The sequence below is a fragment of the Ursus americanus genome, chromosome 4 (genome assembly GCF_024610735.1).
Source record: "Ursus americanus isolate L20-20 chromosome 4, mUrsAme1.1.p, whole genome shotgun sequence".
Classification (NCBI taxonomy): Eukaryota; Metazoa; Chordata; class Mammalia; order Carnivora; family Ursidae; genus Ursus; species Ursus americanus.
In genome coordinates, this window is record NC_142130.1 from 91,513,125 (window position 1) to 91,524,435 (window position 11,311).

Sequence of the window (11,311 nt, forward strand, 5' to 3'; positions counted from 1 at the left end):
TCCGAGCCCCATGCTGGGTATAGAGATTACTTAAAAGTAAAAAAAAAATATTTAAAAAATTTATTTATTTATTTATTTATTTATTTATTTATTTATTATGTTCAGTTAGCCAACATATAGGACATCATTAGTTTTTGACAGAGTGTTCAACGATTCATTAGTTGCATATAACACCCAGTGCTCATCACAACACACAAATAAAATTAAAAAAAAATCCTTGGTAATCCCACTACTCAGTGACCACTTCTGTTTTGTCATTTGTAGCCTCTGTGTGGTTTGGACCCTACTCATCCAATTTTGTTCTTTTAACATTATATGTATGTATTTCCCCAGGCTGTTCAAAACTCAATAAACATTTTTATTGGCTGCATGATATTCCACCATCACTGATTAGTCGTTGCCATATGTTTAGGCATATTTTTCAAAATTATAAATAACACTGTAATGAACATCTCTCTGTGGATTAATGCATCTTTAACACAGACCCAGGAGGAGAATTACAGAGACAAGAGGTGACCATTTTTAAGGCGTGTGATATATGTTGTCATACTTTCTCAGGAAGGTAAGCCGACTGCATTGCCACAGGCTACCCACAGGGGTTGCCCAACGTTAAATACAGTACTTTATTGTTGTAATGTCTGCTCATATTGTTCTTTGACTTCCCCTCTCCCTCCGTTATACCCAGTGTCGTCTTTAATCATTTGTATGAAATTGTATGTAGTAAGGTTATTTATTAATTTTCCTTCTCTGCCTTTAATTAGGTTTAATTATTGTCAAGCATCTGTTGCTTTTAAGAAAACAAAATGTGGAAATTTTTTATTTCCGAAGTTCGTTGGTTTTTTTTTCCCATACAGCACACGTAAATTCCCATAAATCACATACAGCAAGCTCCAGGTCTCAAACGCAGCGTCGGTGGGGCGCGGAGGAGCAGATGCTATTTTAGCAACCCCGACCCCCCAGCGCAGGCCCGCCGCCTTCAGTGTTCTGTCGCCCGGGCAACTGATAAACCAGCATTCCTTCCACCTGAGCCTGCGCTGGTGATGGTGGCAGCTGCGCTCGGCGCCCCCCCCCCCCCCAAGCCCTGCAGCCTGGGGAAGTGTCCTCAGGGCCGGGCGACTGTGGCTCCAGGCTCATCCAGGCGCTTTCTAAGCGAGCCCCCGGGGTAACCGGAGGAAAATCCCTCGCACCCGCACGCGGAGCCACGTTCTTTCCCAAGACCCGCGATGGTGGGCAGCGTGCTCTCTTCTCCCTCTCCTTTCCGCGGCCTTCCACCGCCTGGAAGCGTAGCCGTGTCTCCATTCTACCAGGTTCGCGCAGCGCCTTCGGGGCGTCCCGGGTGCCAGCGCTCCGGCACCGCAGACAGGGCAGGACCCCGAGGGTCCCGAGACATCCGTAACCGCGCCCCAAAACCACGCGGCCGCTTAAAAGGGATGGACGTGAGATCCTCCGGACATCTGGGCACCTAGACGCTCCCGCAGGAACCAGAACCCCTAGGGCCGCGGGGAGTCCCAGAGGGTCGGGAAGAAGCCAGGGACCCCGCACCCGGCGGGGGAGGCCCCTGGGCAAGCGCCCCGCCACCCCCGACCCCAGAGGGAGAGTGTCCTACAAAAACACCCCCCGCCCCCCACGTGTGCTCCCCCCGGCCTTCCCCGACTCACTTCCCGCCGCCCATTCCCCAAGCTTCCTCGCCCCCGCCCCGGGCCACCCTCCCTGGGTTTCCTTTGTCTCCTCCACACCCTCGCCCTGAGCTTCCTGAGTCCTTTCCACGGATATTTCCCCCCTTCCCCATCTCACCCCCCGCGCGGCGCCCCTTCTGGAGCTTTTCTCGTCCCCTCCCCTTCTCTGGCTTCCCCGTCCCTTCCCAGAGCCGCTCCTGCGCCCTCCCCGCCCCCTCCTCGGTTTCCCTTGTCCCCTCCCGCCCCGCCCCCCGTTTTTAAACCTGGCGCCGAGCGCACTGGTAGGTGAGCGCCCTCGCCCGAGCGGCTAGAGGCGCGGCCGTGTCGCTGGCGCCGCTGGAGAGGTGGCGCAGCCATGAGACCCGAGGCGGCGGCCGGAGCCCGGGAGGCGCGGGGGCGCGTCTGTCACTGCCCGGCGGACGGTCCCCGGAGGCCACCGCCGCCGAGCGGGCCCGAGAGGTGAGGGTGTCCCCGCGGCCCCCTGGACGCGTCGAGAGGCGCGCTGCGCGTCGGTGCGGAGAGCGCAGAGCGGGATGCTCCAGCGCCGCGGAGCCCCCCCGAACCCGGGCTGAGCCCCGGAGCCCGACGGCGACGCCGCGCAAGTTCCTTAGCCTTAGACGGGGACGCACAGCCCTCTCCATTTACCGCGCACATTGCCGAAGTGTGGAGGCCCAGGAGGGGCCCCACGAGCAAGTGGGCCAACGCTTCCATTCATAGACCTGAAATTCGCTGGGCTGGGAACGTTGAAGTCTCGGAGCCTCTCACCTAGCCTTACAGGGGATCCCTTCACGTTGAGTGTCACACTCTTGATGACAGTCTTTGTTTGCCCTGCGCTTGGGGCTCAGCCCTTTCAAGGTAGTACAGTTAAAGGCAAATTAGTCGGGGAGGTTGGAAGGGACTAGGTGACTAAGCAGCCAGAGAGGAGAAACCCATTCCCCCCTTTTGCATCGTAGAATCCTGTGGAATCATCTCTGCAGGGTCAAGATCCTTCAACAGCAGAGGGGATGTGGTTGAATTTAATAAGCAACATAGTAGCCAGCTACATTGGGGAATCAGTTGAAGAATTCAGTCAGACTGGGAGAGAAATCTCTCAACTAATGTGTCCCCTGATAATTGCATCAGATTTGGGACTTCTCAAAGCCCAGTGAAGGCAGAGAACTGAGAGTGTGGCAGGAGAACAAAAAACCCGCAAGTGAGATCAGTTTATCCGCAGACCAAGAGAGAATTTGAGAGAACTTTCTGCGGTATCCAGTGACTCTTTCTTAGTCAAACATTGGAATTGATAAGAATGATAACTCTTATGATAGAATTTAAAAGACAGCAGAAAATTCTGGGGTTCATCTCTGGTCCCTGCCTTTCCAGCCCCACACCGTGGAGACCTTGGATCCTGACACCCCAGGAAGCTGAGCTGACCAGAACTGGAAGGCAGGTAAGGTTAAGGTGGGCATTGTGGTATCAAAGGGTTCAGCCAGAAAGTGGCACACCTCGAAAGTGACCATGAAAGGCCTCCTCGGCCTGTCCCTCTCTTGGTCCTCTAATGCAGAAGTGCCTGTGGGGCTGGGAGAGGGAGTCTGGGTGAGCCGGCTGTTGACCAGACCTGAGTCGCTTGTATAGATTGGGCGTCTTTGCTTCCTTCTTGCAAAGCAAAGCCCTATGGCATGGCTCTTTCAAAGGCATTATGAGAGAGTTCTAGAAAAGAGCGCGCGAGAGATTTCTTTATGCTGAGTTTCCCCCCTGCAAACCAGCAGGTAGAAAGAGGAGGGGAGAAGGCTGCCCCTGTCCCCCTTCCATGCCATTACTGGCGGGTTGGTACCACAGTGCAAATAAGGGCAGAGACCAGTCTGGGGTGCCCAGAAGTTGTGGTTAAAAGTCTCCACCCACCATCTGGCCCTTTCTGAAGCACTTTTGCCCAGTCTGCAAGCGCTCCTGGGGTAATTCATGTTGTCTGAGCAAATACACTCTGGCCGAGGGCTTTGTGGGTAAAGATTAATCTCCACCACAATTCTTTTGTTTCCTGCATTGGTAACTAAATTGCTTTATACTTATTGAAGTAATGGCTTGCTTTCATAGAATTTACCTTTCCTTTTTAAAAACCTTAAATTGTAAGTTGACGGCTTTTATAATGCTGAAGAGCTAATCAGGCTGGAAAGGACCATGCATTTAATTTACCTAACATGTGGTATATGTTATGTGTGCAGTTATTTGTAATATGATAAGAAACTCAGGTGCATGAAAGCTGACCTTTGACTGTATTTTGAAATTCAGACTACTTTATTAAATTAGCCTGGATAATGGAAGTTTTAATTGTTGCTATTATTTAAAAAATGAAACAAATACAATCTATATCAAATTAATGCGAGATATGATTTTGTAGCCCAAGTTATTCTTAAATACATAAATATTCTTAAATAAATAAATAATGGAAAATAATTAACACCTTTTACATTCAAGCTTAAGTTCTTAAACATAAGATTTAAAAGGTGCTTGGGAGAGGGAGAAATTATAGAAGTTTACAATTATCCAATTTTTTTGTTAAATGAAAAGTGTATGGAGCCTATCAGTTGTTGCAAGAATAAAAATACAATAGCACAGTATAGTTAGTACACAAGGCAGATGGGCTTTTTGCTATTAGGATGAGAAGGATATTTGTGAGAAAAATGATTACTTGCAGTGAAGTGTTAAGCTGTAGGGAGTTACTCGTTGATCGTCAACATGGCACAGTTCTGTCCATGGATTTTGAGAGGTGGCGTTGCTCTGAGGAGGCCGTAGCGCACGCTGCCCCGCTTGCCTGGCCAGGTCTTTGCAGAGCCCAACTGGCCAGACAGAAAGGACAGCAGCCGGCGACCGCATGCTCTACGTACCGCGCGCGGTTCCAGGACCCCGGGCAGGGTGAGCGCAGCCTGGCGCGGGGAGGGAACGCTTCTTGCTCAACAGCGCCCTCTCCCGACAACACGCCAGAATTCCTTGGCTCCAGAGACCTGTTGTGTATTTCTCGAGAAATTCGAGGGCCGGGTTCAAGGCCCTGTGCCCTGAGCAACGGAGTCACCCATTGGGTACCCCTACCTCCCCTTGGGAGCTATCTCCCTCTCCAGCCTGGGGAAGATGAAAGACAGCCTAAGCCTTTGTTGATCTCTGTTACATTTCCCTCGTGGTCACTTGTCCACCTTGCAAGGGACGTGATTTCCTGAAAGGAGATGTGGGGGCTGGTGTTCTGCTGTGCTCATCCTCCCATTTTACAGGCTTCCCACACCATTGCTTTATCAGAGTCAGAGGCTGCATGGGGGGCAGAATGGGAGACTCTAATGAAAGTCTACTTGTATCTGTTCTCTCACTCCTAAGGACACACACACACACACACACACACACACACACCTTTCCTTGTATACATTTCTGATCCCCTCGAATTATCAAAGTGTGACTGTTTGGACATTTCTGTCATCAGAAAATGATCTTTAATTAGAAAATATTTGTGGCATAAATTTTTTAAAGCTGTGTATGTTTGGGGGTGAAGTTTTACAGTTTTTAAAGGTGTATCATATGTTACACAGAGTCTGGTTAGAATTACTTAAAGGAAGCTGTTTTTCTGTACTACCACTGCCTTTTGGTGTCCACCAAAGTTTGCCTGTCGCATTAGGTGCTCTCCCCTCGCAGGACATAAGATCACCTCTGACAGCCCAGGATTGCTTACTGCCGTAGTGAGCGACTAGGGGTACTTTATAATCACAAACAGAGCTTAACACAGACACGATTCTCTGGAGTCCTCAAAAGGCGAACTTCATTTTGGAGAAGATTTTGTTCGAAGAGCCTCATTTTCTTTCCCTAACTTCGCTCACCACAGCATATTGTAAAAAATACAGTTGGTAGGGGCGCCTGGGTGGCTCAGTCGTTGAGCGTCTGCCTTCGGCTCAGGGCGTGATCCCAGAGTCCTGGGATCGAGCCCCACATCGGACTCCCTGCTCCGCTGGGAGCCTGCTTCTTCCTCTCCCACTCCCCCTGCCTGTGTTCCCTCTCTCTCTGGCTGTCTCTCTCTCTGTCAAATAAATAAATAAAATCTTTTAAAAAAAATACAGTTGGTAAAATACTATGACATTTGCTCACAAAGGCCACACGCCTATCACTGTGGGGTAGAATGGGTGTGATGATTGTGGGTGACAAACCTTCCTCACGGTCCTTCCTTGTCCTGCTCTAGCAGGTCTTGTCTCACTCCCCATCTGGTTCCTGCTAAACTCCATGCAGCCCTAGGGCGGGGGTTTCTGATCCATTGCCCCAGCCCATTTCAGCTCACTTTCAAGCTGTCCCAGGATGGTCTGTCCCAAGATGCCCCACTTGCCGCTCTCCGTAGTAACTGAAACTTTCAGAGTTCTGAGATCGAACGACAATTTCCAGCTTTGCAGCCCCTCAGATAATCTGAGTTCAGGCCAAGTTCACTGAGATTCAGGACCTCACGAATTTGGGCAGAATGGGGTCAGTCCTGGACAGGCAGAGTGTGAGTGTCCCTTCACCTCCCTAGCCTATGCTGGTCACAGCATGGACAAGCCTGGCTCCCTCTCTCTCTCTCTGCTTGTATCTCCATCAGTGTTGCCCTCAGGTGCTCAGATTGGCTTCCCTTTCCTCCACTCGTGATATTCAAGTGATTAAGTGGTTTTTTGAATACCACTGAAGTGCCCTTGCGGTCCACCTTTCCTTTCCCTTCCTGTCACTGTGCAGACCTTTATCCCTTCTTGCCCCATGCCTCCAAGGCCTTACCTCCCCAATCTAGGCTGTGCACTGCTCCCAGGGGCCACCATTATCCTTAAAATGCAGATCTGACTGTTGAACTCCTGGCTCAAAAATCAGCAGTGGTCTCTAGTACTGTCTCCAGAATGAAACGCAGGCAAAAGTAGGCATTCAAGGTATCCTGTAATTGGGACTCAGCTTCCTGCTGGAGCCCTTTAAATAACACAGCCTCTCCTTCGTTCCACACTGGGCTCCACCCCTTCTCCACCTGTGTTCTCTGTTTTCCAGCTCCACCAGGAAGGGGCTCAGACTTGCACACCCAGATGCTGCCGATGGCTCTGCCAGGCCCTCCGAGAACCTTTTCCTCCTCCCTGCTTAGAATCGTTGGTATCTTGCCGTGTGAGGCTTTGTAGTGTAGTCTTTTGCCTACGTGTGTCTTTTCCCGTCAGATTAAAAAAGCCTGAGCTGAAGGACTGTGTCGGACTCATCTTTCCATCTTTGAATCCCTCACGGTGCCCAGGACATCTCTGACGACAGGGAGAGGAAGCGGGGCTTATCAAATACTGCGAAGGTGTTTCAACTGTCTCTAAAATTGGCATTGATACTAAGAAGTGCAGACTACTTAGATTTTATTTTTTAGAATTTCAGGATGCTAGGGTTCTTGACTTTGTCTGTGTTTGTACGTGTCTGTCTTTACAGCTTGAACCTGGAGGTGACCGACAAACTCCGGGATCAAAGGGGGCCTTTGGGTTTCAGCATCCTGTAAGGTAACATGACCTCACAGTAAGAAATAGATCATTTCCTTTTAATAGAAGCATAAATACACTTTAGGGTCTTCAACTGTGTGCATTCTCAACAAAGTAGAAAATAATTCCATATATTCTCTAATATTTAGTTATTATTATCCCAAGAAACTTCAAGAATCTTTTGTTGGATTTCTGGAATCCATTCGTTCATACATTCATGCATTCATTCAGTGTTCTAGTTGCAAATTGGATTGACCTCTTTCCTTTATGTCTTTTGTTTTTACCTCTCATTGTATATTATGTCTTGGGTTAAATTCAACGGGATATGAATTATATATGTGTGTCTGCTTATTTACTTAAATATTTAAGTCCATTCCGATTTCTTTCCCAGGATATCAGTTAGTAAATTGCCTAGAGCAAAGTACACCTTCAAAGTACATGTGTGACTGAGCGAGGGGTGGGACAGATGTTTCCACCGCTGTTGGCTCCTCCAGTCTTTCTGCGTTCCGGAGGTCCTGGGGGTGATCCGGACCCTCCCTGCTCTATCCCTCTTGCATTTCATCCCCTTTAGGCAGGTGGCTCGTGCTCAGGATTTGTATCTGTTTCTCTGTCTCTTTCTCTCCCCATCTCTCATTTCCTTTGGCAAAATGAACCCCGTCTGTGCTGCCACTCCTCGTCAGAGTATTTTTACCCTGGTTATCCTGGAAGACTGAAAGCTTTAGTAAAATCCAAGGATCCTAATTGCTAGAGATGAAGTCGAAAGCCCTTCAGACTGGTCAAAGAGTGATTTTTGGAAAAGGGAAGCTTTTCTCGTGCCCCTTCTCCAGTGATCTTTATTCCCCATAGGGTCGCTTGGGAAGCTTTAAAAATACAGACACTGGGTGGCTCCCCTAGGGTGCTGACGCACTCCGTCTGGGCAAGGCCTGAGTATCTGCATTTTTACAGGCTCCCCGGGTGATCCCAGCATGCACTGGGGTTGAGAGCCACTATCCTCTTCATGCCCTGCACCTCCTGCCACAGGCCCTCTGCTGCTGCTCCCCAACATTTGATTCATTGAAAATGCAGTGACTGGTGAGGCATGCATTACAAACCAAGTACACAATTTTACTTTATCTTTTTATTACACAAAATTTCAAACTTACACACAGTGGAGAGAATAGTCCAGTGACACCCCCCCCACCTGCCCATCGCCAGCCTCAATAATTAGCAACGATCTTCAAATCTGATCCTGTTTATCACCCTCTCCCAATTGTGTTTCTATTGTTGTTAGAATTTTTTTTTGAGATTTATTTATTTATTTGAGACAGAGAAAGAGAGAGAGAGAGCATGAGTGGGAGGGGCAGAGGGAGAGGGAGAGAATCCCAAGCAGACTGGGCACTGAGCACAGAGCTCCACGCAGGGCTCAATCCCACAACCCTGAGATCACGACCTGAGCTGAAACCAAGCATTGGACGCTTAACTGACTGAGCCCCCCGAGGCGCCCCTGTTATTAGAATATTTTAAAGCACTTCCAGCCATCCTACAAATTCAAATTCCCCTGTAAATCCTTCAGCATTACAGCTAATATTTAATATGGCCAAACCCTAAACTATGTTTATATTTCTGTCATTATTTGTATTTTATATAATGTAGAAATATATATAAATTTAAAGAATATATATGGGGTGTGTGTGTGTATAGATATAGATATATAGATATAAAATGGTTTTCTTTTTCTCTGTTTGTTGCAAAGTTCCCCAACCCCAGCACTACTGGCACTTAGAGCTGCCGAGCTCCTTGTTGTGAGGGGCTGTGGTGAGCATTATAGGATGTTTACCAGCAACCCTGGCCTCTGCCCGCTACATGCTAATAGCTTCTCCTCACTTGTGGCGACCAGAAATGTCTCCAGACCTTGTCACATGTGCTCTGGAGGCTGAGAATCCCTGGTTTCTCAGAAATCTTAGGAGGTTCAGAATTGTCATGTGTGATTTATAGTAGGGCGTTTTCTCTCTCTTTTCTTCTCTATCCAAAAAGAGAGAAATTGCAATCCGCTTTGCAGGGGGGCACGGCTGGCTCAGTTGGTGGGGTGTGTGACTCTGGATCTCGGGGTTGTAGGTCTAGGCCCCAAGTGGGGTGTAAAGATTACCTAAAAATAAAAAAAAAAAAAGAAATCAACTTTGCCAATAAGTAGTAGTCAAATGATAATTGCTCTCAGTTCCTCAGAAAACCTCAGGAAAAAATGCAAATAAATTAGTGAGTGAAACGTATAACAAGAAGGGGTTATGGGGAGAGTAAGGGATATTTTAAATACTTTCCATGTATAACTGTAATCCTAAATTCTACAAAACCTGGATTTAGAGTTCCAAATGTATATATTTAGGTTCTTTCCCTCCCTCCCTCCTTTCCTTCCTTCCTTCTTTCCTTCCTTCCTTCCTCCCTTCCTTCCTCCCTCCCTCCCTCCCTCCCGTTCTTCCTTCCTTCCTTCCCTCTATTCTTTAGACTAGACACATAGTCAGGGTTACCGTTTTCTGTTCTGGCAAAACGAGGAACCCGCCCCTACAGCTTCTCTATAACAACGCCCAGAAAAATTAGCTGCTTCTCTAGACTGGGGTTTCAGGGTCAAATTTCTTCCAGAGGTCAAAGGGTCACAACATTCCCCATGCCTGGGGGTGTTGGGGGGAGTGGGGCCTAATCTGAACAATGCATATATTGTCCAGGATGAGTGACGTTCTCTATTTGATTAGAGTGAGACCCTTCCTCTTGAAACTCAATGTTTTAATTTCCTTTTACTTTCATGGAAGCACACCCTTTTCCCTGTGGTGGACTCAGTTATCTGCTCGCTACCATTACAGCTCTTTTCTGACCTGGTATGTAGGCTTCCTTTTGCCAGGTCTCTCCACCTGCCCATGGTTTTGTGTTCTGATGGTTTAGAAAGCGCTCTCGTGTGCACCGGAGGCAAGATCAGAGGGGAGCTTGGGAGTTAGCTGCTTCTAGGGAAGAGGACCCGCTAGGTGGAGGTTAGCTTGTTTCAGGGTGATTAATGGTGTATTTGTTTCTTAAATATTAGACTTTATTTACCCATTTCAAAGCGCCAAGAGTATCTGCAGAGTTCTGGGGAAAAAGTGCTGGCCAGTTTCCCCGTGCAAGCCACCATTCACTTCTACAATGATGAATCCGATTCAGATGATGAAGAACAAGAGGAAGAAACCCAGTCTTCCAAACTTCAGTGCCAGGAGGCGGAAGGTCAGGCAGAGAATGGCCCAGGAGGGAAGGGCAGAGGTCAGCTGACAAACCCAGGATGGAGTTCTGTAGGACACAGTGGCCTTGGTGGTAAGGGTCCGCTCCCTCACGGTGACTCTCTGGGGGGCACAGAGCGTGCCTCACCCAAATAAATGGGGTCTCTCTCCCACACCAGACTTGGCTCACATGCGCTCCTGGGGACAGCTGTGCATTTCCCTGGTGTACCGGGGTCGGGGACTATCTCTGGCCAGCACGCCACTCACAGCAAGGACTTAGCTTGTGACTGTTCCTGCTCCTGGTGATTCTCTTCAGGGCGCTCACGCGCACCATCGGGAAAGGATTCTAGGACCAGGAGGCTTGTGTTGCCATGGTCGTTATCAGACGGGACCAACTTTCAAAGCACGTTCATAATGTCACTCTGCCACCAAGTGACAGATTATTCCAATATAGATTAATGACTCACTTATGCCTCTCACTTCACCTCAGACTCATTATTTAGCTATTTCTACTTTTGTAAAAAAAGGATTTAGATATTGTCCAAGGGTGGATGTGTTTGCTTAGTGGCATTTCAAAAATACTTATAAAAAATAAACAAAACCGAATAATTTCCATAAGAGTAACAGAAACTTTAAATATGGGTTTTTAAGGGGGACAATTCCGGTTAAAAATTTATGATCCTTGTCTGAGGGCTGAGTGAAGATATCGAGAAAAGAGATTTAACTCTTAGTTGGGAACTGGTTCGGGCTTGTTACTTGAATAAAATAACACTGTTTTCAATCAAACTATCTAATATAAAATTATTTTCATTTTTTGATATTTTGATGATCAAATGATTGTGTTCCACAAGTTTATTACTGAACTCTCCGATATGTGATTGTCTTCCTATATATAGTACGTTATATAAGTTTATACTTGAAATAAATATTTTGAAAGACAAAATGTTTGATAATCACT

The 11,311-nt window shown here is 47.7% G+C and overlaps 1 protein-coding gene across 1 annotated transcript; it reads left to right on the forward strand.

The window, feature by feature from the left end:
- The first annotated feature begins 1,983 nt into the window (after positions 1–1,983).
- On the forward strand, positions 1,984–10,996 carry RIPPLY3 (ripply transcriptional repressor 3). The gene is made up of 4 exons (XM_045813515.2): positions 1,984–2,135; positions 3,039–3,105; positions 7,092–7,159; positions 10,185–10,996. Exons 1-4 carry the CDS (start codon positions 2,032–2,034, stop codon positions 10,507–10,509), a joined length of 564 nt encoding a protein of 187 aa, XP_045669471.1. The 5' UTR covers positions 1,984–2,031; the 3' UTR covers positions 10,510–10,996.
- Positions 10,997–11,311: the final 315 nt, after the last annotated feature.

Bases quoted from the DNA above. Each gene is read 5' to 3' on its own strand.
- RIPPLY3 (XM_045813515.2), top strand. From the start codon at position 2,032: ATGAGACCCGAGGCGGCGGCCGGAGCCCGGGAGGCGCGGGGGCGCGTC. The intron at 2,136-3,038 runs GTGAGGGTGTCC...CTGCCTTTCCAG, and splicing joins CCGCCGAGCGGGCCCGAGAG to CCCCACACCGTGGAGACCTT. The intron at 7,160-10,184 runs GTAACATGACCT...CTTAAATATTAG, and splicing joins GGGTTTCAGCATCCTGTAAG to ACTTTATTTACCCATTTCAA.